We start from the raw sequence: 26,842 nt of genomic DNA, 5'->3' as shown, positions 1-26,842 counted from the left end.
CATTGAGTAAATTCATGTTTGAGGCAATGACTGAGGGAAACTGAAAATATAGGGAACTTATTAGTAATTCATAAATAATTATCAAATAATTCTGCAGGAATTACTTAGAACCTGGAACAGTATTCTAAAGTGAGAATATAGGGAACTCATTAGTAATTAATAAATAATTATCAAATAATTATCCAGGAATTAGGCTACTTATGACCTGAAACAGTATTCTAAAGTGAACATATAAGGAAATTAATTGGTAATTAACAAATAATTATTAGATAATTCTTCAGGAATTACTTGGAACCTGGAACAGTATTCTAAAGTGATAATATAATGAACTCATTAGTAATTAATAAATAATTATCAAATAATTATCCAGGAATTAGGCTACTTATAACCTGAAACAGTATTCTAAAGTGAACATATAAGGAAATTAATTGGTAATTAACAAATAATTATTAGATAATTCTTCAGGAATTACTTGGAACCTGGAACAGTATTCTAAAGTGAGAATATAGGGAACTCATTAGTAATTAATACAGAATTACCACATACTTCTGACTCAAATCAAACTTACTGTAAAAAACACATTATTAACGGTATTATCTAAACCTTTGTAAAATAGATTATCATACATTATGATACATTTTGCTAATTAAATAAAAAGTTTGCTTATTTGCAGATCAATATATAGCCTAGTAAATGTCTGCACTTATCTTTCTTATTAGTGCTGAAGAATGACTAAAACTGGCTAGAAAATAAAATAAAAAACATTGATCAGTGCTTTTTACTTTTCAAGTAATTACCTTTGTACTTTTACTAAGGTAATTTTGAAAATGAATAGGCCAATAGTTTATCATTTTACTGGAGTAATATTTTATTGGGTTATCTGTACTTTTACTCAAGTACTTGATTTGTGTACTTCATCCACCACTCCACTGCTAAAATAAAACGGTTTATTGTAGTAACCACTGTGTATGACTGTTCATTAGTAGTTACTTCTTAGTTATTTTTCTTGCACATTAATTAATAGATATAATAATAGTTCTTCAAGAGTTATGACATAATTCATTAGTTATTGATTAACTAACTGAAACTTAACACAATCATACAATTCTATTACATACTAATTAGTTAACACATCTTCCTTAGTAGTTAACAGTAGTGACTTAAGTGTTAATAAATAATTATCTATTAGTTCCTCAATAATTCCTTATTAGTTATGCAGTAAGTAAGATACAGTATTCTAAAGTGTTACCGAAGTTCCAAGAGTTCACTCTAAGCAAGGAGAGTCTGCTTTTAGCTATTATGCCAGCCGCAGCTGGAACCAGCTTCCAGAGGAGATCAGATGTGCTCCTACATTAGTCACATTCAAATCCAGACTCAAAACACATCTGTTTAACTTTGCATTTAATGAATGAGCACTGTGTCACTGTTTGTCCGACTGTTTATCCTGTGTCTTATTTTAGTCTTTATTCTAAACTGTTTTAATTATTTTTAGTTCTTTCTTGTTTCTTTATTTTAAACTGTTCTTTATTCTAAACTGTTTTAATTATTTTTAGTTCTTTCTCGTTTCTTTATTTTAAACTGTTTTGTATATTCTTATTTCTTCTGATTATTTTTAATAGTATGTAAAGCACTTTGAATTACCATTGTGTATGAAATGTGCTATATAAATAAACTTGCCTTGCCTTGCCTTGCCTTGAATTTACTTGTGCAGAGTCACACACACAGTTAATTAATTATTCATAAATTGTTTGGATAGTGACAGTATGAACAACAAAAGTGACACTGTGTTGAGTGCAGTGCTTATGTTGGAGGGAGTGTAATAAAGTAAACTGCAACAGAATAGTCTGGAAGGAAGGATTACAATAGATTTTTATTGAAAAACAGAATTATTTCAAGTGTTGTTGGGGTTTAGACGATTCCTCTTCTTGGTCAAAATCTCTTCAGCCTTGGAAAAGATCCTTTCACAAGGAACAGAGGATGCAGGGGAACATAAAAATGCCAGTGTCATCTGGTATAAATGAGGACACTGATGCTTCTGTTGAGCCCAGACAGGGGAGGATTCCCTCTTTCTTGCTGGCTCCATTACCAGGAAAAAGGAAGAGGTCACAAAAAGCAAACAAATCCAAAAGGGCAATCCAAATCAAAAAGCAGTCCAGTCCAGATCCAAAAATCCAGAGCAATCCAAATAATCGTATCTAATTAATATAACAAGTCTATAGCTACTATAATTAATAATAACAATATACTAACTATTCTAACCTGATAATGTAATAATATACAGCCCTAACACATATATGACACAATAATGACAATGATAGTTATCTAACTCTCTGACACTACTACAACGCGAGTTTCGAACACCCTTTTTCCGGAAGCAACACTCAGACCAAACCGATGACGTATCCACACAAACCGAGGCCTCGTTTGTCATTAGTCACATGATTTCCACGTTGACAACACAAGCCTCAAATCGCGGCTTCATCTGGCACACCCATTTTTTCTCGTCACAAGCTCCGACGCCTCGGTTCAAATGTCACATCACTACTAATAACTAGAAAGTGTGCACCCAACCATGTATGGTAAAAGTGTAAATTAGAAATAAAGTGTGTAAAATGAACCAAATCTGCCTGTCTTTATTATGAAATATATATATAGGGTGATCTGCAACAAAATATTTAATTATGAAATGTACTAAAGGACAACCAAAATAACATGTAAACAAACAAAAGAGAAGGATGCATGTCTGTGTGTGTGGTTTAGTTACCACCTTGCTGTGTGGCCACATTGTCGGCCATCACAGACCCCTCGGCTTTGCGTCGGGGTCCTGATCAGCATGTCGGGGTTGTATTCGCTATAACAACTGCCTCGCTCTACATTATCCCTACTTATTGTGCTGCATGTGAGCTTCACAACATACCCCCCCACTTCAGCATCCTCCCACAATGTTAAAGGTGGCAGAGTTTGTCTCATGTTGGCCTGTTCACTGAAATGGTTCACTGAAATAGATTTCCTGTTCACTGAAATGGTTCACTGAAACATGGCCTTTTCACTGAAATAGATTCCTGATTTTAACCTCAAACCAGCCACCAGATGAACAGAGCCACTTCAAATAGGGTATAGGTGTGACCGCAGTACTCCGAACTTTGTTGCACCTATAGGTGTTAAGATATTTGTCCAGTAGCTCAGTCTGCACTTACCAGATGAGAAAACAACCCAGCAGCAGAAGTACATATCTAAAGCATTGCAAACGGCATTTTGAGGCATTCTTTGTGAGGTAAGTTATTCTTTGTCATATGAGCCAGTGCATAAAAGATAAATAAGATACACTTCCCTTTCTGTATTTGATCATGCGATGAACACTTGTTTTCTGTACCATTCTGAAGACAGAGAGCCGTAAAGGAATTAAGATGCATATGACTAATTCTGCAGCAGAATCAATAGGCTACTTTAAAAATGCAGGATTGCAAACACCTTTACAGGTTAATTGTAGATATCAGATATGATACAAAAAACAAACAAAAATGACATTCTCCTCACTTGACAAAGTTACTTGTCAGTCATACTTTTTACATGTTGAATTTTCAAAGTGAGTCAGTTGCTTTTCAAATTCAAATGCAAATAGCATGCCTCTTGTGTAAATTGTCTAATGACTAAGGTATGACAAATCATTTACATTTTAGTATTCTGTGTTTTTGTGAAATTTACAAATTGAGTTTTTATAAGTTGAAGGTACTAAAAAATAAAACATTGGGTCAAAAAAAATTTTTTTTAACGTTTTCCACTAGAATTTTAATGTTAAGACTGCTGGCAGAATTACATTAATTCAAAGCGATGTTTTGAGTACGGTGAATTACTTTTTTTTGGCCACAATAAAACGCATTTCTAAGTAACATGAATGCAAGTAATTAAGTTGATCCAACATAATGTTTTAAGTTAGGTGAAGCAGTTTTTTGGCCACAATAAAACACATTTCTAAGTAACATGAACTTAACCCTTTATAGGACACTCATTGAAATACTTGGAAATTCTAAATTTCAACCATAGAGTGTTATTGGAGGATATTATAAGACTTCTAAACATTTGTGAGTTTTTAAAAAAATATATTTTTTTAGGTTGGAAATCAAGGGCAATGAAGTTACCATATATGGTTCCTCGCCAGTCTAGGGTAATGTTTTTCCCTTAAAAAGTGTATATATAAAAATATAATAAAAACACATAAACTTGTTACAAACATAAAAATATTTATTTAGTAACATTTTAAATTATTATTAGGAACATTTTAAATTAAATTATTATTAGGAACATTCATTAAATTAATGAATAGGGTATTCATTTATGGTTTGTGCTCCTAAGAACATCTAATATGATTCATATTTTATAAATGCACATTTGTGCATTTATAAATGTTATAAATAAATGTATACATTTATAAAAGATCTGTACTACTGATCTTTGGTATGGTCAAGTACAGGTGGTACCACTTATTTTAGCAGTAATAAGTCTCACAGTAAAAAAAAAAAAACACCAATACATGGCATTTAACTATGATAAAAACTGTTTCAAGGGCATAAAACTTACACATAAAGGGTAAATATATAATAAGAAGTGCAAAATATCATTATAAGTATTAAAAACTGTTATAAAGGTCATAAAACTGACCAAAACCACACATATTTCAATATCTATGGCAATATAAAATGTCTATAAATGTGTTACGTTTCCCACTGGATCACTTTATAATGTTATTCAAACCTGTGATAACATCCAATGCACTAGTAAATACTATTGTCCTACGTTATAATCATAGACTGTGGTTATAATGCATTATTTGTAGAAAAAATACCCTAGTACGGCTTTTCTATACGCATAGGGCGTATGTCTAAATATGGACATTCTCTAATCTTACGTGAACAGGGCGTATGATCAAATATGGTCTCACCATTTTTCATGCCACAAATGTCAATACTTTCAAGAAATCTATGCAAACAACACCTATCTCAACATGTTGCACAACTAATCAACCATAGAATGTGTGAGTTTCATCAACTCACAATTTTTTGTTTTGAAGTTATTAGCGCTGATGTAGGAGTAGGTAGTAGCGCATAACCTCACTTTCCAATATCCGGAACGACACTGAAGTTTGAAATGCTCCGCGCAACTTCTGATTGGTCAGATGCCATCATGTGACTATCAGTGACGTAGCCTGATCTTCGCTGATTGGCTAGGAGAAATCTATGCGCTCATATGACAACGCAAACAGGCAGGGGAGAGTTTGAATGCGCGATTAAGTTACCAAATATGGTTCCTCGCCCGATAAAGGGTTAATAATTAAGTTGATCTCTGCAAGAGTTAAGATGAGCCCTTTTGATTTGATTTGAAGTTGATTAATCTTTTAAACATACATGTAACATTCATCTTTTAATATATTTCCCTTTCAAAACATTTAAATGAACTGTATTACCATGTCCTTTCTAATACAACGTAAAGCATACATTTTCTTAGAAATCAACCTGTGTACTTATCACTTCAAAATTTGAAGTTCAAATCAAACATTCAATTGAAATGTATGGTCACTACACTGTCATTGGACAGGCGCGCACACACTGTTAACGATATCATTGGCTGTAGAGTGTGACAATATGTCAATAAAAATCAGCCAACACTTTTTTGTTCTCCTCCGATCTACATTGATCTCATAAATTGCCTCTGTGAAGTTTGAACACAGAAAACATTTCATCACTGGATATGTTTCGTTCGTTTATTTAAAGTGTGGTTTATGTCAGCTGAAAGTGCGGAACGCTTTTCAGAGAAGATAAGGCAACGTTATTTTAGTAGGCAGGTGTAATGCCGAATTTTGACCCCCGCCAAATTATTACCCCCCTAGTATTGGTAGGTTTAGGATTGGTTAGGGGGGGGGGGGGGGGGGGGGGGGGTATACAGATGATGTCACTGAGGATTTCGCTTTTAGTGAAATTTAAGGGGATAATTAAGTTTTTATAAAAAATGTTAAGCTTTACATTTTATAAGTGATATTGAATTCAAGAAAACCCTATAAAATAATTGCCTATTAAACAATACTCAAAAGAAAACAAGAATGATTTGAAAAATAAAAGTGAAAAACCTGGAATGTTTCTATGTAAATTACTTTAAATGATCCTTTAATTATTTTATTGAGATAAAAGAAAACTTCTATTATGACAATGGAGGCATGAGGCTATTTAAATTAAATTATTATTTATGTCTTTACGGGCTGTGACCTTCTCTTACCCAGGCTGATCTCATCACTGAATTACGTCAGATCACTGTAGATGGCCAAAGCTTTGAGTTTTTTATTTTATGAATCTGTTTCTCCAAAACTAGAAGAACAAAATCAAGAAGTGAAAGTAGGGGATCTTGTTGATGAGGAAAACAAAAACAGTTTGGGAAGTGTTTTGTGGAAGTACAGCATGTGCAGTCATGCACAATATTGCTCAAGAGAAGGATAGGACTTTATATATGCAAAAGCGACACAGTTGTCAGACGTCAAGTGGGTGCTGGTGAAGTAATGCTGGAGACACTGTTACTTGGTGAGAGACTGCTGATTATTTATAAGACTTGTGAACATTTACTCCAAATCACATTGAAGTGTTTACCTTTGAACGTTTCTGTCCACAAAGGTACTTATAATTATTACAATATTTATATATTATGTAATATTGAATCTATTTTGATATACATAATGACAAGCTTTTCAAAAAAACTAATATTTTACTTTATTTATTTAGTTATAATTTTCTCTCAAATGATTTGTTGCTAATCTAACTTATATTTATTTTTTAAAAGTTCACAAAATGAATTTTCATTAAATTACACTGAACTTTTAGGTTGAAATGACATTGCTGATCAATAGTAATATGGGAACAGTGACTGTGATATTACTGATATTAATACTTGAAGAACAGTTTAACTAATTAAAGATCTTTTTGTTGTCTGCTTTCAGTGAATCAACGTAAATTACAATGGATGCAACAGATTTTCAATTTAACTATGATATTGATTATGACAATTACATTGATTATAACTCCAGTAATATAACTTACGATGGAGTTTCTTCCCACATGACGGTCCACACCAAATGTTTCACTCAAGTTCTTTGCCTGGTGTTGCTGGTGATCAATGTGATCATCTGTTTGCTGGGCCTTGGAGGAAATGCAGTGGTTATCTGGATTGCAGGGTTTGGCATGAAGAAGTCAGTCAATACTACCTGGTACTTGAGTCTGGCTCTATCTGACTTCATATTCTGTGCCTGTTTGCCTTTTAACATTGCCTACAGTGTCACCGCGGACTGGATTTTTGGCCTCTTCATGTGCAAGTTCACGTCCTTTGTCATGTTCCTCAACATGTTCAGCAGCATCTTCCTCCTCGTCATCATCAGCATGGATCGCTGCATCGCCGTCATGTTTCCTGTTTGGGCACAGAATCATCGCACCATCGGAAAAGCATCTGTGTTAATTGTACTCGCATGGATCATCTCTGCAGCTTTAAGTATCCCATCTATTGTATTCCGTGATGTCCAGAATCATCTAGGCACAAACCGATGCATGAACAACTACACGTCCAGCCAGTATAGCCACAAAATCATTGCAACAAGCCGCTTTGTTTTTGGATTCGTGATGCCGTTCATCCTCATTATCGTTTGTTATACTGTCATCATCCTGAGACTGAGAGCCACCCAGATGGCAAAGTCCAACAAACCGTTTAAGATTATGACGGCTCTCATTCTGACCTTCTTCCTGTGCTGGCTGCCGTACCACACATTTGTGCTAATCGAACAAAACAAAACCTTCAACACTGAAGTCATCGCTCTTGGACTGAACATTGGCACCACTGTTGCTGCCGCTAACAGCTTCCTAAACCCTGTTTTGTACGTCTTCATGGGCAATGACTTCAGAAAGAAGTTCAGGAGCTCCATATTATCAAAGATTGAGAATGCTATTGGAGAAGATGGCCGAACGATCAGTCGCTACCTGTCTCGCTCTAGCTCAGTGGATGCCAGGGCATCTACTCATATCTAAAGCATAAACGGGAAGTACGTTATTTTGCATTAGGGATGTCAATTTAATGCAGGGGTGTCAAACTTAGTTCCTGGAGGGCCTCTGTCATGCAAAGTTTAGTTCCAACCATAATTAAACACCTGAACCAACTAATCAAGGTCTTTAGGATTACTAGAAACTTTTAATCAGGTATTTTGGAGTTTAATGAAAACATTTGATTTAATGCATTTATTTAGTTTGATTAATTGTAAAAACAAAACAAAAAGAAAACGAAGGCCAGATTTTCTAACAGCTTGTGCCAGCGCAAGCCCTTAACTACTTTAGCGTTGAAAAGGCATGGACACAGTTATTTTTGCTGCTGACCTTATTGCATATGCATTTGTAGGAGTTTCCCCTTCAGAGGCAAAATTTATGAAAGGAGAGTTTTTTAAAAGAGTAATGCAACATGATTTACTAAGGTTTGCGGTAGTCAATTTGCGAAAATTGCCAGTCTCATGCTAATTTACCGTGTTTAGTAATTCTGGTCCTATATATAGACTACTGTATTTAGTTGTGCACTGTACAAAAAAAAGAAATCGTAATTTTCTGCCATGACATTATCCGTTAAGTTTATGGATATTTCCTTTAATCAGAATCAGAAAGAGCTTTGTTGCCAAGTATGTTTGCACACACAAGGACTTTGTTTTGGTGACAGAAGAAGCTTCCAGTAAACAGAGAAAACAACATATAGATATACAGCTAGTAAAATAAAAAATAAAGATGTTTGTATGTGCTATATACAAATTGAATAGAATTTACAGGGAATGGAATAAGAAGATGCAAATACTTGGAATAAGAAATAGATATAAGCGATATTGCACATAGTTATCATTGCACAGTGGGGAGAACATTTAACTGTCCATGAGGTAGAAGAAACTTTTCTTCCCTGGGGGAAAAAACTTTTCTCTTGCCTGGTTGTTCTGGTGCTCTGTACTCTGTAGCGCTGGCCAGAAGGCAAAGGTTCAAAGAGAATGTGGCTTGGATGTGAAGGATCCAGGGTGATTTTCTAACCCTTTTCCTCACTCTGCATGTATACAGTTTTTGGAGGGTGGGCAGGGGAGTACCAATAATCCTCTCAACAGTCCGAATCGTCCTCTGTTGTCTTCTTATGTTGGATTTTGTAGCTGAGCTAAACCAGACAGTTAACAAAGTGCAGAGGACAGACACAATAACAGCTGAGTAGAACTGCATCAGCAGTTGTGAGCAAGTTGAACTTCCTGAGCTAGCAAAGGAAGTACAACCTCTACTGGGCTTTTTTTCAGCATGGAGTCTATGTGATTGTCACACTTCAGGCCCTGAAGGTGATGATACACAGGGCAACTTTTTGAGCAATGTTGCTGGGCAATGTTGCCGTCAACGGGCAACCAGATGAGACACAGGGCCCACGACCTGTCTAAATTATCCAGATAGAAATTTATTGCCCATTTTCAATGGGAAAGTGCCCAAGCAACAATCGCTCGGCAAGACTGCCCAGCAACATTGCTCAAAAAGTTGCCCTGTGTATCATCACCTTAAGAGTTGGTTTAACCCTAAAAACAAAACATAATGCAATGCATAATTTTTAATTACAACTGCTTACAACTGCTTTTAACTTGACACTTCATCTTAAAATGTGCTACAACAACAACAAATATCTAACCAAACTCATGTGTATAGACGGAAAGTAATAACCCTTCCTGTGTGAACGAAGCATAAGGACAGACCAACATGATTTTCGGCCAGTCATATGCCTATTTTACATTACATGGAAATAAACAATATACTGACTTCTGACGCCACTTTATATATATATATATATATATATATATATATTTAATGATTTACATGTTTTCTACAATAATGTAATGTCTTTGAATTAGCTTCATATGAGGCTTTTGCAGTAAATTTTTTAAGTGATTTACAGTCCTAATTTTCAGAGAAGTAAATCAAACCATCATCATGCACAATGCAAATGGATTCCTGATGTAAACAAGTATTCTAACCACTTTATAACCACTTGTATAATGACTTAACTGAACTTTTCTGTGACTAATAAACACCCTTGTTTGACCTCAATTATTGTGCTGCATGTGAGCTTCACAACATACCCCACTTCAGCATCCTCCTACAATGTTAAAGGCGGCAGAGTTTGTCTCGTATTGGCCTGTTCACTGAAATGGTGTTAGATTCCAGGTTTTAACCTCAAACCAGGGCCGTAGTGGGGCCACTTTTCAGCCCGGGAGTTTCAGGCCCAAGACCGGCCCACTTTTTCCATGGTGGAAGTCCAAATTAGCACTTTTTCCAAATTGGAAAAATGAAGCAACAGTTCAGCTCTTACTATTGTGTAGTTTGTATTAATACCATGGTTCAACAAATAATGTAAAGGTTAAATAATAATTCACTTAGACTTTATAAGAAGCAATTGCGACTTTATTTCACACAATTCTGACTTTATATCTCGCTATTCTCACTTTATAACACGCAATTGCGACTTTATATCACACAATTCTGACTCTATATCTCGCAATTCTGACTATATATGAAGCAATTGCGACTTTATTTCATGCAGTTCTGACTTTATTTCACGCAATTCTGAATTTATATCTCGCAATTCTGACTTTATAACACACAATTGCGACTTTATTTCACACAATTGCGGCTTTATATCTCGCAATTCTGAGAAATAAAGTCAGAATTGCGAGATGTAAACTGTATACTGTAACTGTATAGATGTATACTTCTAGTATACTTTTTAGAAATATATTAAAATGCAATTCAATATATTTTTAATGCACTTCAAATAAGCATGTTGGCAATACAAATGTATTATAAACATACTATTTGTATTTCAAGTATATTTTTAATACATTTAATACTACGTCTTTTTCACCTGGGAATTCTCAGGAGGGCCTTTTGTTTCATCGAGGGGTCGATCAGACATACTGGCACCAGCCTTACATGAGCATATGAATTTCTTAATTTGTGATTTGTAGAATACGTTTGTGCACCTCCAATGAAGACTTCTGTAGAAAATATGTATCTGCTGTGTTGTTTGTGAGAGAAAAAGAAAAAGAGAGAAAAAAAGTTTAAAACATTTTCTCTGTGACTTTAAATTTACTGATGTGCGACTATATACTTTACATACCGAAACCCGGTATTAAATTATCCCCGGTGCTAAATTATGAAAGACCTTCGACGCTATCGGTTCTGCTGTTGGTGCTGGAGAAATTAAGCAAATTCTATCTTGCAAGCCATTTCTGCTATAATATTAAACCATTCGTCTGCGATGCATTTTTGCTATTCGTAATCCAAAAGAGACAAATCTCTCTCACAGAACTACAGCATGCAAAACACAAAAGGCCCCGCTTAATGAGTGACGATGGCTGAGAGAACTAAACAAAAATTTTGTCTGGTTCCACTGGGGCTGTGATATTAATCTAATTTTATGTTTAATTTCAATTTTGGCTTCCAATGATTATAAAGAGAAGATATGAGGTAAAACTATTAAAAACTAGCTGCGTTCCATCCAGCGCAACTTCCTTCCCTTCAGAGCGTTGCGCCTTCGTTTCTCCACTACTGTATGTTTGCTGTGGTTAGTGCCACAATAGTGCACATTTCTGCAGTTAGAGTACTGATTTGTAGAGTGGGAGAAGCTATTAAAATATCAGTTTCAAAAAGAACACCTTAATGACCAAACTTTTATTGTTTGATCAACTCTGTTATCATTTAACTCCGATACATTAGGCTACTTGTTCATTGGAAAGTGTGTGTTCTCCTCCTCTCTGCTGCCATCTTGTTATTCCTAACTAGGTTAGGATACCTCTCAGCACTCTTAAATAATTTAGGATAATTTAGGAGTTAGTCTTAACACTTAGGAACCTTTATGAATCACTATTATTCTTAAGTTTATGAATAAGAGTAAAATGATGTCATTCTTAGGATTTTGACAAAATTTTTTACACTGAGTGGCCCTGGGCCCGTATTTTTCTGGGTTCACTTTTGGATTCACTTTTTATTTGAAAGTGAACTAATCCTTTAATATCAAGAATTCACATTTTAAATAGTACAAATTTAATTACTGATATCAAAAATGCATCCAGTGAATTATTAAAAGCTAAAATGGCTTGCCATAGCATGTCACTGTGTTTTAAATGATAAAAGCAATACTTGATGGTTATTATTTACTGAGGGATGTGCATCCATATTGACCATTATGTCCAGCCAATCAATATTTTAAATGCAATATAGCCTATAATTCACTAGTTCACACTTACTAATAAGTCAAACAGAATAAATGCGGATTTGGCGTGCTGTCCGAGGAGAGGGCTCCAGGCTCGGTATTCGGCCCGAACCCAGAGGTTATCTTTTCAGAGCTGCAGTTTATAAACAAACACCTTTGCCCTTTGTCCTTTATCAAACCTACTAAATAGTTGTATTTCACTCTCACTTTTTTTTTTGTCAGGCACAAAGTCACAGAACACAGCCCTGGAAGTGGCCGGCGTTAGCAAGCAAGACACAGAAAGACCAAAAGATTCACTGCCCAGCTAGGCTAGACAGACAGACTAGAGAGAGATGCACATCAACTTCAAGGCTTGTAGGGGTTCAGCGAAAAAATCGTCAGCTGGCAGCAGGAAGTAGCTGCCATTGACAGCCGGAAGCCCTGCCATATTAGAAGGGACCTGCCATTTCGTGGCAGCCAGTCAGTATCGTCCAACGTAGTAGCAACCAATCACATGTAAGTGGAAGTCAAGCGACAGCAGCCAATGGTCAATGGTGGCGCCGGCGATAACCATTCTAGAAACATGGTAAATCATGTTAAACCATGCTAGAACACTTTTTAATTTTTTTGGCTAGGCTTTTTCAAGCCAACTTAAAGTTTGTCTACGAACTTAACCATCTAGTTAAGGATTGTTGTCGATCATTCTGATTTCAGAACAATAAATACAAAGCCTGTTTCAAAAGTTACAGCTGCTTCATTAAAGGGTCATGAAACCCTAAACCAAATTTTCTGAGATTTTAACAGAGGTATGTGTGTTGAACACCATTGAAGACAATGTTAGCATCTGTTAGATTTAATAGGGGGAAAATGGTAAAATTGTAGTATTTTCCCCATAGACAAACTGGACACAGCGACCCCATAGGTTTCAACGGAGAAAAGTGAAGTCAATTAGAAGCTCTCACTTCCTGATGGCTGACCGTACTGCGCAGACTCAAACTGAGCTTGACAACGTAGATGTGACGTGAGCAACTCGTCTGTCTTCTAGTAGCTGTATTGTATGTAGCTGTGCCAAGAGAAATCTGAATCATTCCCTTCTGAAACTTGCAGAGATGGAGAGTGTGAGTACCTCAATTGTATCATATGCTTAATGTGTGCAAATTTCTGTGTCACTGTCCATGTTTATTTAACGAGTTTGCTTGCCCATAAAATCTTTCAGATATTAGGTTAAACTTATTTGGCTTGCTGTCCACTGAAGAGGGGCTCGATGAAGCAGCTTCAACTCGAGCTCTGATATACCCCCCAGTGGCTAAATGTAGGATATGATAATTGAAGGGCAAGGTACCGGAGATGAAGGTGGAGTTTGGGGAGGTGGAGGGATACTGGAACAGCTTGATGCTAGAGAGAGGTAAGCGGCTGCTTATATACTCAGGCTGTTGATTGAAAGATTAGATGGGCTCACTCCTCCCTAACTTGCATTTAGGAACTTCATTATGTGGGTTTAGGGGTCGCGTAGATCTAGGCTGTGTATGAAAGTTTTTTTTTTTTTAAGCGGAAAATGTATTATTTTCAAATATATGCATTTATAGTTTGTATATAAACAAATATATATTTTATAATGACATAATTATACATGCATGTACATTTATATGTTTTAAATACAATTATGATTACTGTAGGCTAATATATGTAGCAGTGCATTCAGTTACTTTTGAAAGGACAAAAATAAGATGTCAGTGTATTTCATTAGACTTTAGCTTTACCAGCTATAAAAAAATATAGCATTTCCTCATGTTTTACCACTGATTTTTAGTGACAGTCGATATGCATGAGCCAGTGGCGATGACAGTTACCCCCCCTCCTCCCTCCTCCCTCCTCCCTCCTCCCTCCTCCCTCCTCCCTCCACCCTCCTCCCTCCTCCCTCCACCCTCCTCCCTCCTCCCTCCTCCCTCCTCCCTCCACCCTCCACTCCTCTCCTCTCCTCTCCCCCCTCCTCTCCTCCCCCCCTCTCCCCCCCTCCTCTCCCCCCCTCCTCTCCCCCCCTCCTCTCCCCCCCCCTCCTCTCCCCCCCCCTCCTCTCCTCTCCCCCCTCTCCCCCCCCTCCTCTCCCCCCTCTCCCCCCCCTCCTCTCCCCCCTCTCCCCCCCCTCCTCTCCCCCCCCCCCTCCTCTCCCCCCCCCCCCTCCTCTCCTCCCCCCCCCCTCCTCTCCTCCCCCCCCCTCCTCTCCTCTCCCCCCTCCTCTCCTCTCCCCCCTCCTCTCCCCTCCCCCCTCCTCTCCCCTCCCCCCTCCTCTCCCCTCCCCCCTCCTCTCCTCTCCCCCCCCTCCTCTCCTCTCCTCTCCCCCCCTCCTCTCCTCTCCCCCCCTCCTCTCCTCTCCTCTCCCCTCCTCTCCCCTCCTCTCCCCCCTCCTCTCCTCTCCTCTCCTCTCCTCTCCCCCCCTCCTCTCCCCCCCCTCCTCTCCCCCCCCTCCTCTCCTCTCCTCTCCCCCCTCCTCTCCTCTCCTCTCCTCCCCCCTCCCCTCCTCACCTCTCCTCTCCTCTCCTCTCCCCCCTCCTCTCCTCTCCTCTCCTCTCCTCTCCTCTCCTCTCCTCTCCTCTCCTCTCCTCTCTTCTCCCCTCTCCCCTGCCATGCCATACCACACCCAATCCCCTCCTTATCACAGCCATCCACGCCCATTTAAGTTGCATTTTTCAAAAAGATTGTGAGCTAAACTTGAGCTGAAAGAGGGGGGTTTCATGACCCTTTAAACCAGGGTTTCTTAAACTCGGTCCTGGAGGGCCACTGTCCTGCACAGTTTAGCTCCAACCCTGATCAAACACACCTAGCTGTGAGTTTCTAGTGATCCTGAAGACATTGATTAGCTTGCTCAGGTGTGTTTGATCAGGGTTGGAACTAAACTGTGCAGGACAGTGGCCCTCCAGGACCAAGTTTGAGAAACCCTGCTTTAAACAAAGACAAGAATGTATTAAAGTAGTACTACAAATGTAAAACTGAACTTAAATGATAGCAAAATAGGATTTTAAATAAATGTAATTGATGAGACAAAGTTCTTTTTTTCCCCTTCTTTTAGACAGGACTTTCATTATTTAAGTTTAAATGTTGTATATACACTCACCTAAAGGATTATTAGGAACACCATACTAATACTGTGTTTGACCCCCTTTCGCCTTCAGAACTGCCTTAATGGCATTGATTCAACAAGGTGCTGAAAGCATTCTTTAGAAATGTTGGCCCATATTGATAGGATAGCATCTTGCAGTTGATGGAGATTTGTGGGATGCACATACAGGGCACGAAGCTCCCGTTCCACCACATCCCAAAGATGCTCTATTGAGTTGAGATCTGGTGACTGTGGGGGCCATTTTAGTACAGTGAACTCATTGTCATGTTCAAGAAACCAATTTGAAATGATTCGAGCTTTGTGACATGATGCATTATCCTGCTGGAAGTAGCCATCAGAGGATGGGTACATGGTGGTCATAAAGGGATGGACATGGTCAGAAACAATGCTCAGGTAGGCCGTGGCATTTAAACGATGCCCAATTGGCACTAAGGGGCCTAAAGTGTACCAAGAAAACATCCCCCACACCATTACACCACCACCACCAGCCTGCACAGTGGTAACAAGGCATGATGGATCCATGTTCTCATTCTGTTTACGCCAAATTCTGACTCTACCATCTGAATGTCTCAACAGAAATCGAGACTCATCAGACCAGGCAACATTTTTCCAGTCTTCAACTGTCCAATTTTGGTGAGCTCGTGCAAATTGTAGCCTCTTTTTCCTATTTGTAGTGGAGATGAGTGGTACCCGGTGGGGTCTTCTGCTGTTGTAGCCCATCCGCCTCAAGGTTGTGCGTGTTGTGGCTTCACAAATGCTTTGCTGCATACCTCGGTTGTAACGAGTGGTTATTTCAGTCAAAGTTGCTCTTCTATCATCTTGAATCAGTTGGCCCATTCTCCTATGACCTCTAGCATCAACAAGGCATTTTCGCCCACAGGACTGCCGCATACTGGATGTTTTTCCCTTTTCACACCATTCTTTGTAAACCATAGAAATGGTTGTGCGTGAAAATCCCAGTAACTGAGCAGATTGTGAAATACTCAGACCCTATAAAGGGTGAATATCACTCACCCTATAAAGCCCACAACAATAGGAAAAGCAGTAGATAAGGCAATGGGGTTTCACTTTTATATGTTTTTGTAGTGCTGTCATGCAAGCTATGTCTACAAAGGTTTTAACCAAATTTGAGAATCCAGAAATATGATTTCTTAAGTATTTTGTATGCATGTCCTGATGTGTCATATTTTGCAGTGTTAACAATGCACTAATGTTAAGATTGCACCCCTGTGTTAATATTTTACTATTTTACCCTTTTCTGCTTTTTTTTTTAGAGCAATTCTGGAGAAAATGGGTCTGCTGAGGAGGAAAGCCCATACAGGCAAAAAATAAAAATAATATTACAAAGTAAGAAAGTTTATACACACATCTTTGCTGAAATGTATTGTGCTGTTGTTGTTAACAAGCCATGGTTAATTTGCTCTGCCTTAGCAAGTGCCCTGGGACATGTGAGGGTGTGGGTGGGAACCCACTGCTGAAACTTGGCCCTGGTTTGTCCTCATGGATGAGGTGTCGGGACAGAGGCATTGCACCAACCCCCCTGTCCTCATTGCCTCAATCCCTGAGGACACACCAGGACAGAGTTCAGCAGTGGGTGCCCACCAGCACCTGCACCACCACCAGTAGGAGCACCAGCACGAGCACGAGCAGCAGCAGCAGCACCAGCACCAGCAGTAATAGGAGCACCAGCACCAGCAGCAGTAGTAGTAGGAGCACCACCAGCAGTAGCAGCACCAGCACCAGCAGCAGCAGTAGTAGGAGCACCAGCACCACCAGCAGCAGTAGTAGGAGCAGCAGCAGCAGCAGCAGCAGTAGGAGCACCAGCAGCAGCAGCAGGAGCACCAGCAGCAGCAACAGTAGGAGCACCAGCAGCAGCAGTAGCAGCACCAGCAGCAGTAGTAGGAGCAGCAACAGCAGCAGCAGTAGGAGCACCAGCAGCAGCAGCAGTAGGAGCAGCAGCAGCAGTAGGAGCACCAGCAGCAGCACCAGCAGCAGCAACAGTAGGAGCACCAGGAGCACCAGCAGCAGTAGGAGCACCAGCAGCAACAGTAGGAGCACCAGCACCAGCAGCAACAGTAGGAGCACCAGCAGCAGTAGCAGGAGCAGCAGTAGGAGCACCAGCAGCAGTAGCAGCAGCAGTAGGAGCACCAGCACCAGCAGCAACAGTAGGAGCACCAGCAGCAGTAGGAGCACCAGCAGCAGTAGCAGCAGTAGGAGCACCAGCACCAGCAGCAACAGTAGGAGCACCAGCAGCAGTAGCAGGAGCAGCAGGAGCAGCAGTAGGAGCACCACCAGCAGCAGCAGCAGCAACAGTAGGAGCATCAGCAGCAGTAGCAGGAGCAGCAGTAGGAGCACCAGCAGCAGCAGCAGCAGCAGCAGCACGAAGGCAGCGAGACAGAGAAGACATGCAACTACAGAGAGAGGCAGAGGCGAGGAGAGTAGGGAGAGGATGGACAGGCTGTTTTCTCTTCTTGAGAGAACGATTGAAAAATATTAGGGCTGTCAGTTAAACGCGTTATTAACGGCGTTAACGCAAACCCATTTTAACGGCGTCAATTTTTTTATCGCGCGATTAACGCCTAGCAAACTTTGTAGTTTTTTTTTTTTGACATGCTTTTGCAACAACTAGTAACGTTAGTACAACACCACCGGATCTAGCTAGACCGGAAACAAAACAACAGGCACGCCGCACACACTTGTTTGGGCTTGCGAGCCGGCCAAAGAGTGGACGAGAAGCCGCGTCTATGGACAACTTGTATCGCACATCGGACGCGTACTTTCTCAGTTTATGGCCAGCAATAAAAGGTGTGTGTACACTCATAGAGAATAATGTGTTCGAATTTTAAATACGAGGCGCTGCGCTTCGCTTCTCGTCCAGTGTGCGACCCCCTTTAACATTATGTTTTGAGTGGATGAATGATGAGCGCGAGACGCCGAAATGGATGCCAATAAGATTCTGAATGGAAAGTTTAATTTTAAAAAAGTGGCCAAAATGTTTCAGTTGACAAGACCAAAGTGATCTGTGTGTTTTGTCATTGTGAACTGAGCTATCATTGCAGCACGTCCAGTCTGAAATAGCCTACTACTTGATGGCCAAGCACACTGATTCGCTGATGCGAAATCTCCACCCCCTCGTCAATATTAGGACCTCGTCAGTATTTCTTTCACCCTTTTATTGATGGACAGTGTTACATTGTGTGAGAGATTATTTGCTCCAAGTGAGAATGTTAGTGTGAAATTGAACACTACAGTATGCCAATGTTGATTTCAAAAAGAAACATTTGCTCAAAGCAAGCCGATCCACTTTTCCATGTTGATAAGAGCATTAAAATGAGAAAAAATAATGGGACAAAAAGAAATCAAGAGACATTTAGAATAGATAAAAATGTGCGATTAATCGCGAGTTAACTATGACATTAATGCGATTAATCGCGATTAAATATTTTAATCGTTTGACAGCACTAAAAAATATATATTATTTATATTTGTTTAACTTTTTTCTCTTTTTTTAAAAGGAAAGAAAAATTTTGTACATTATTTATTTTTATGCAACTTTAAACGTGTAAATAAAAGAGAATGAATTGTTATGGACATTGTTTATTTTGTAATGATGGTCATAATCTCTACATGAAACAAATGTAGAGATGTAGAGTCTTCTATACCTTTTTTTTTCAAATAAAATTGTTAAATGAAAATCATTTGTTCTATTGGCTATGTAAAAATATTTTTCCAACTATTTACAGCATACATTAAACATATCAAAATCAACAAACATTTAAATTTATAGTAGCCTACATAAAATAAGAAAAAATTATGTAGACTTTTATTGAACTGACCAGGGAGACCCTGGTGGTGCTGGCTGGTAAGACCCTGGTGGGACATCATCTGGGATGGTCTCCAGGGTGTTTGAGTGCATATTTCCACTATCTGTCTATAAACAGGTTTGCAGGGCTGACTCAATCGACGGCTGCCATATCACTGAGATTTTTTTCAGAAAGAGTAAATTTCTGAAAAAAGTAATTTTTATAACTATTAATACCGCATTGGGGAAAAACTACAGCTGTGTCCCAAATGAAGGGCGCATCTGAAGCGCTCGGACCAGTCTAGCCTACGGAGGAATTATTCTTGTCGCCTGGCAACTGTGACAGCTGCCGATGACGAGCGGGAGTAATATTCAATATTCAATATTCGGTTTTATATTCAAACAGGGTTGAAAACCAGTATGTTCACCATGATCCATTTGTGTACATAATTGAAAAAAAAATACACTAGCCTACAAAATCGCATCAAAGTCATAAGTGAACATTTGAACCTTTGGAAAAAAAAAATATATATATATATATATATTGTAAGTTTTATTTTATTTGCATATATCATTACATTATTTACGTAAGTTAACACCCAATACTTGAACAGTTTAAAGTGTAATCCGCCAATTCATGACGCAGCCTCTGAATTGGGAGCAGCAAACCAGCTTAATTTATTTGGCCATGATCTTGGCTAAGCCGAAAATACATGACCCGGCAGCGCCGGGGCTGAAACATCCTCACCATGTCCTCCAGTAAAATCTAAAACATAAAAATGACAATAGCCAAGCTGGCTCCATAGCTGTTTACTTAATTATATCAAATGAATTATCAGGATGGCAGCTGTCCTTTTGCACCGTTGCTTGGCGCCAGGAGCGGTAATAGGGAACACCTGGTTGCAATTAGGAAATCCTACGAAGGCTACATGATACGTCCTTCGAAGGACGCATAGGCTGCATTCTTCGAAGTCTGCGGCCTTCGAAGGATGTAGCCTTCACATTGGGACACAGCTTATGAATCAATCGATTCGTTCACTGGATCATTCGTAATGAAACACGGTTGAGTTTTCCTTTGAGATGCCCTGTGGTTCTTCTATGATCTTTTTTTGGAACTATTTTCGCTGCTGAAATAGAACAAAAAAATGCCAATATTGTGTCTAAAATTCAAGTGACTTAATATTAATTACTTGTTTATTGAACTGCAATATGAAATCAGTGTCACATTTTCAATCGTGATGGTATTCAGTGCTCTTGGTCGTGTGATGTTGCCTAATTGTATCATGTTATAAAAACTCCACATTTTGAATGTTTAATTTGTTTCCAAAATAGGCGAGCACAACCTTGTTATCATCAGTATAGCCTACATTATATATTATATTAGGCTATTGTATTCACTATCAGTCTCCACTTACACTAAATGAATGCAGAATAGTTATTTTTTTGACGTTTTAATCAGGCTATTTGTCCGGTCAGGCAAGTAAACTTCTCTTTCATTTGCCCCTTCGAAAAATCCATTTGTCCCGGACAAGGGTAAATGTCGAGCCTGTAATTTGACTTTTATTTTATTTGTTTACACAACAAATTCTCTCTATGGCTCTCTGGCTCGGACTCATCACACCGGCTCAGTCTCACACAAGGTGGGCGGGGTTAGGATTTCCCAAGATTTTCCAAGATGGCGCCGCCCATACCCCCCATAAATGGCTTCAAAACAGTTCTTCAGAAAGTCTATGGGTGACGTCACAGACGCTTTGTCCATATTTTTTACAGTCTATGGTCTGCGCAGAGCTGCATGAAGTCGAACAAGCCTCACGTCGAACACACCTATAGCCTAACCCACGACGTAACAGTTACGTAATGTATTCGTACTTTTTGATCACGTCATTACTTTACTAATTGACAATGTAACTACAACGTCCTCCTGTCCTAAGGTTATAAGATAATAGGCTTGTTCGACTTCATGCAGCTCTGCGCAGACCGATCGGCGGCTGACTTGAAGCAGTGCATGCCGGTTAGAAATTTTGTCCGACTTGGTGCAGCGCCGACGCCACGTGACTGTGACATGTGCCATCAAAGTACCGCGAGAGCGATTTGAGAGTAGCCGGAGAACTCAGCCAGCGCAGCTTCTCAAGAGCGGCGCACTGGGCTGCACGAGGGCTGATGACGACACAGCTGTTCCACGATTGGCCGGATTCACTGTATGACAACGATCACGTGTGTTTCGTGTTTATTCGAACACCTTTAGTTCCTCTAAAGCTCACAAATCAGTTTTTTATAACAGTAAACACTCTTTTCATGTAGTTGCGATGTTATATTGTGTCATGTTTATCAAATTAAAAACGATTAAAAAAGACTCCACTTCATTGATTAGTAGCTTATGTTGAACTTTATTCTTGTTCAAACAGACGCTATATGAAGCAGTACATAAAGTATTGAATGAAAATGTCTCTGAAACATCTGTGCATTATTAGGCAAATATTGCATTTATTTCACTTCAGCTGTGGTAAAGTATGCAAACACCACGTGAGCCAGACTTCACGTCTCCGTTACCCTGACCCTGCACGCGGCTACTGTCGCCGATCGGTTAAGTTACATCCAGCCGCAGCCGATGTCGAACACACCTAAAAGCTTTCATTCGATCCCTCCGTCCTCGCGTCTTTTCCTTGCAGCCTTCCCAGGCTCGCATCCTACAGGGGGTGGAGCTGAGACGCGAGGAAAGGAAGCGAGGAGAGGAAACGAGGATACACAAATAAGAATTGAGAAGCACCCCTGGAGAAACCTGGGTGTGTCTATGGGAGAAACCAGAGAAATCCTGCAGCTCAAACTGCAGCTGACGAAAACAAGCGTGTGCGGCAGCAGTCAAAAAGAAACCTAAATATTCAGTGCACTGTTTTTACTCTCGTTTTCAAAGTTCTCTCAGATGGATATACTCTTCTGATTTTCTTCATTCTGCACTGTTGCTGCCAAAGGTACGAATCTTTTGCAGGAAGCAAAGCATTCAAACCAAATAAATAATGATAAAGTACATGTAGTTGTAATTTGATTTCAAAAGTTGTGTGCAATAATGCACAATAAGATTTAACATGCATGCAGTGTTGTTTTTGCAGATATTGCTGTTTTTTCACTCTAATCGTGGTAACTATTTTTCTTTTTGTAATGGAGATGCTATGCTTTCATTCTATATTAAATTATGCAGTTTTTTGTCTTTGATATTTGAATTACTAATGTGACGTTTTTTCCCCTGATTAAAATATAAGGTATTTAAATGCATTCATCACTGAAATCAAATTTCAGTGTCATTGACTATAACATAAGATATTTCTAAAATATAAGATGATATTTTATCCTTGCTATCCTTGCATTCCATGCTTTCATTGGTGGGTCATTTGGAAAGAGAAATATTTTTTACTTCTCCTTAAAGGAACAGTTTACTAAAAAATAAAAATTCTTCATTGCTCGGCCATGAACCTGTATGATGTTAATATTTCTGTTGGACATGAAAATAAAATAATTACACAGCTCTTTTCCATAAAAACAGTTCATAGTCACCACTTCCGTAAAGCTTTTTGTCTGCACTATTCTTTTAAGAACACAACAGAACATGAAGACAATCATTGTGAAATAATCCACATATATATATATATATATATATATATATATATATATATATATAATTATTATAATATATATATATATATATATATATATATATATATATATATATATATACTGTATATATATATATATAGCCTATATATATATATATAATTATTTTTTATTTTACAGGATTTCCAAGATGTCTGGCGATAACAGTAACTGGGCCAATATAGACTATGATTCTATCATTCAAGAAGTAAATGAGATCAGGATGACCTACTTCATTTCATATTGTATTGTTCTCTTCCTTGGTGTCACCCTCAACTTCACCGTCATTGTCATCAGCTGTCAGAAATACAAGAGTTTTCAGGAGGTTGCCATTTGGATTATGGCGTTGGCTGTAACACATTTAGTCTCCTGTACATCTGTGGTGTTTCAGCTCCTGTATGCTTACAATGAATTTGAATGGAATTACGGAAATGCAAGCTGCAAGCTGTCATCCTATATCATCTACGGCAGTATGTTCTTCACGGCAACCATGCTGAGTCTCTGGAGCATTAAATCTACTCTTTTAAAGAGCATATGCACAAAAAAGATAAAGAATTGTAACATCATTCTGATTTCATTCTCCTGGACTATTGCAGCAGTCTTGGCATGTCCTTCGCTGTTTTCCAGAGAGGTCCGAGATGATCAGTGCATTGATGACTATGACTTGGACAAATCCAAAACAACTCAAGATGGCACTGCAAGGCTGAAGGCTGTCGTTGTCATGCGATTTCTCCTCGGGTTAGTGGTGCCAGCTTTGGTAATGTTTCTCACCTGCTGTGTGACATCATCTCATAAATTATGTAAATTATGTAGGAAGCAGGCACAAATAATCTGTGCTATAAAGATTGCCTACTTTGTGTGCTGGGGACCTCAAATCATCTTAACTATGCTTCAGGCCACCGTAAGCGGCAGCCTGGGTGAAAAAATGTCAAAATATGGACTTCCAGCTGCTACCATACTGGCCACAACCCACTTCTTTACCAGCCCACTCATCTATTTGTTACTGGGATGCAGTTTTAAAATGAGGTGGATGGGGCATGACCCAGATCACAATGATAAGAGGATGTGTCATGATCACAGTTCAGAGGGAAGGGGGACTCCTTTGGTAGAAATCGCTAATCGTAATACGTTTTAGGGGCTGTTTACACAACACCAATTTTAACTAAGCTTTTGAAAACAGGTTTCAATTTAAGTGCAAGTTTTTAAAAACGATAGGCCTACCGTTATCGTTTCCATGTAAACAACAAAAATGTGAATTTGTGAAAATGGTGACGTAATGCATATGCGTATTAGCCTACATGTATGTTCAGTCTATTATAGGTGTGTCGTGTTTACAAAGTGATATCGCCAACTACTGGCCTAGCATGAATAACACAGCGTTTTTAGTCGTTTTTGCGGATCCGTGTGAACGGGGATCGTTTTGACAACGTTGATGTCTGTACGTGAAAAAAGTATAAAAAACGTTCACGTTAAATAGTACATCATTGTCGTGTAAACCTACCCTCAGATTTTAGGTGACACTGGGTCGAGCTTAAATGAATATTCATGAGTCTCCAGTTTTGTGTTAAAGGGTCATGAAACCCCCCTCTTTCAGCTCAAGTCTAGCTCACAATCTTTTTGAAAAATGCAACTTAAATGGGCATGGATGGCTGTGATAAGAAGGGAGGGGATTGGGTGTGGTATGGCACGGCAGAGGAGAGGGGGAGGGGAGAGGGGGGGGGGGGGTAACTGTCATCGCCACTGGCTCATGCATATCGACTGTCACTAAAAATCAGTGGTAAAACATGAGGAAATGCTATATTTTTTTATAGCTGGCAAAGCTAAAGTCTAATGAAATACACTGACACCTTATTTTTGATAATTGGATCAGGCTGAAACTAGCAAAAAACACTTGCGTCGTGCCGAATTGAGCCGGGTGTATGATAGGGCCCTATCTGTTATGTCGTGTCATGTGTTAGCTACGTTTGATATGATTACAGCCAGAGCCCGTCTACGGAGAGCCTTGGCACTCCCTATTCAGCCCCATTGTATTGATTTTGGTTGCAGTTCCATTAGAATTCCACTGGGGGTGATCGCGAGCGAGTGCAGACTGAATGGGAGTCAATGGGGCTATACGGCTAAATGTGTCTCTTTCACCCGATTGCCGTTGAGAAATCTCAGATTTTATTGTAGGCTTTGCAAGTTCAACATAGGTTATAGGTCGAAAGTTGAATGAACGAGTACTTATTTCTTTTCGATTTCTTACAGGTTGAGTTGTTGTTGCCCATAACACGCTAGCATTCTGCTAATGACGTCAGCATTCTGACTTCATTGACATTTTAAAAGACTTTTTTAAACCAAATAAGTGGCTCTAAAAAATCTAACACCCAGCAATGTGTAATTTCTTTGCATCTCCTTTCGAATACAACATTCAAATTACTAGACAAAAAATTATATCCTGAGAAAAGTGGATTTTGAGGGTTTTTCGCCATAGACCTCCATTCATTCTGCACTCGCTCGCGAGCGCCCCCGCATGGACAGAGACGTGTTACTGCAACCAATCCAGAACCCGGAAGTAAGCAGAGAGTGCCAATTCTCTTCCTATTAGACATTCTCTGTTACAGCCAATGATTTGCCAGAGGTGTCCTTAGGATTGCTAAATGATCCAATAGCATTTCAGTAGCCAATTTTTCCTATGAATTGTATGGTAGCATAATAATATTAATTATAAACTCCTGTGGTGAAGGCAGCAGTAAACTTTCCTAGTTTGCAGAAGCACTACTAATCTGGGTATAATTTCTTGTGTTAGTTATATATGTTTTTAAATCGCACAAATGCATGAAAACATGTTAATGTACTTTAAATATATTTTTAATTATTATCTAGATAGACCATGATGAATTATGCATGTGATAAATATACCAATATAATGTAAATAGCTAATACAACCTTGATTCTTTTCCAAAGAAGATTAATTGTGATTAATCACTTTTATTTTTCACTTTGTTTTGAACGAATTTTAATAATAACATTTTTAATAATTTCTTGTAAATGTCATTTTATTATATTTGATCAAAGGCTGGTATCACTGGGATTGCATAAGCTGACCAAACTTTCATTTGTCTGGGATCCCAAGACCCTGTGTAAAGTGTGTTAATGTGTGTGTTTAAATAAGTGTTTTTGCTCATATGTCATGTCATGACTTCTTATTTGTGAATAAAACTTCAACACAGAATCAGTTGCTTTTATTCAAAATGAAACTACTCTCATGATTTACTTTTATCTTTGATATTTACAGTAATATGTAAATTACTACATGGTCAATTATATTAGCCGCTAAATAAATGTCATTAGTATGTAAACATTTAGTTATGGAAAGCTTCTACAATAGAAATGTTTTGGGGGGAAATTATGAAAAACGGAATGTGTCCGATAATATGAAAATAATAACACCACTTTATAGGGTTTAATAAAGACTCTTAATAAAGAAATTATAAAGATTTAAAGGTGCAGTATGTAAGAATGACAGTCTAATTAAAAATATCGGAGATCATCCTTTCTCCTGCCTCCTGCTCCTCAGACTGGACGGCGCTCACACAGGTTGCCAGTTTGAGCACATGCAAAATGGACAATGAAAATTGGCAATGTGCAGTATCACAGACCAAAACAATAACAAACATTCCAGCCTGGAAATCATAGACTGTAAAAAAATATGGACGTAGTATCCGTGACGTCACCCGTAGGTTTCTGAAGACCGTTTTTGAAGCCTAAAGTGGGCGGAGCCGGCCGTCGCCATCTTGGCCTCGCGTCACTCCCGGATAACAGAAAATGGGCAAAGAGGCGGGGCATGAGTGGAGCTCAGGAGCCTGTCTATCTGAAATCACCACCTAGCTCGACGTGATCGAGTTAGCTCATAAACTGTCTATGGTTAGCTCAGGCTGGGGAGGTAATGCTATAACGTTATGCTGCTTACCAAGTCGCGGCTGCACAGGGCCTCGCGCTATAGTGACAGTTGATGATGTAAAGCC

The 26,842-nt window shown here is 38.9% G+C and overlaps 3 protein-coding genes across 4 annotated transcripts in view; all 3 read left to right on the top strand.

Annotated features, from left to right (window-relative positions):
• Positions 1 to 3,214: 3,214 nt before the first annotated feature.
• Positions 3,215 to 26,842, top strand: part of LOC307159645 (chemerin-like receptor 1) — a 93,545-nt gene continuing 69,917 nt past the window's right edge. The window contains exon 1 of the mRNA XM_079873122.1: positions 3,215 to 3,274. The gene's annotated coding sequence lies outside the window, so the exon portion shown is untranslated. The remainder of the gene's footprint in view (positions 3,275 to 26,842) is intronic.
• On the top strand, positions 6,518 to 8,749 carry LOC307159647 (chemerin-like receptor 1). 2 transcript variants are annotated; one of them, XM_079873124.1, is made up of 2 exons: positions 6,518 to 6,566; positions 6,980 to 8,749. In XM_079873124.1, exon 2 carries the CDS (start codon positions 6,999 to 7,001, stop codon positions 8,052 to 8,054), a length of 1,056 nt encoding a protein of 351 aa, XP_079729250.1. In that variant the 5' UTR covers positions 6,518 to 6,566; positions 6,980 to 6,998; the 3' UTR covers positions 8,055 to 8,749. The 2 variants fall into 2 exon arrangements, with proteins under 2 accessions (XP_079729250.1, XP_079729251.1); XM_079873125.1 differs by having other exon boundaries at positions 6,518 to 6,656; positions 6,980 to 8,596.
• On the top strand, positions 21,972 to 26,041 carry LOC307159653 (chemerin-like receptor 1). Its single transcript, XM_079873132.1, has 2 exons — positions 21,972 to 22,159; positions 22,977 to 26,041. Exon 2 carries the CDS (start codon positions 22,987 to 22,989, stop codon positions 23,968 to 23,970), a length of 984 nt encoding a protein of 327 aa, XP_079729258.1. The 5' UTR covers positions 21,972 to 22,159; positions 22,977 to 22,986; the 3' UTR covers positions 23,971 to 26,041.

This window comes from Squalius cephalus (genome assembly GCF_949319135.1).
Source record: "Squalius cephalus genome assembly, chromosome: 5".
Taxonomy (NCBI): domain Eukaryota; kingdom Metazoa; phylum Chordata; class Actinopteri; order Cypriniformes; family Leuciscidae; genus Squalius; species Squalius cephalus.
Note: the sequence above shows the minus strand (reverse complement) of the source record. Positions and strands in the feature narration are given on the sequence as shown.

Coding starts and splice junctions, on each gene's coding strand:
- LOC307159647 (XM_079873124.1), top strand. CDS start 6,999: ATGGATGCAACAGATTTTCAATTTAACTATGATATTGATTATGACAAT.
- LOC307159653 (XM_079873132.1), top strand. CDS start 22,987: ATGTCTGGCGATAACAGTAACTGGGCCAATATAGACTATGATTCTATC.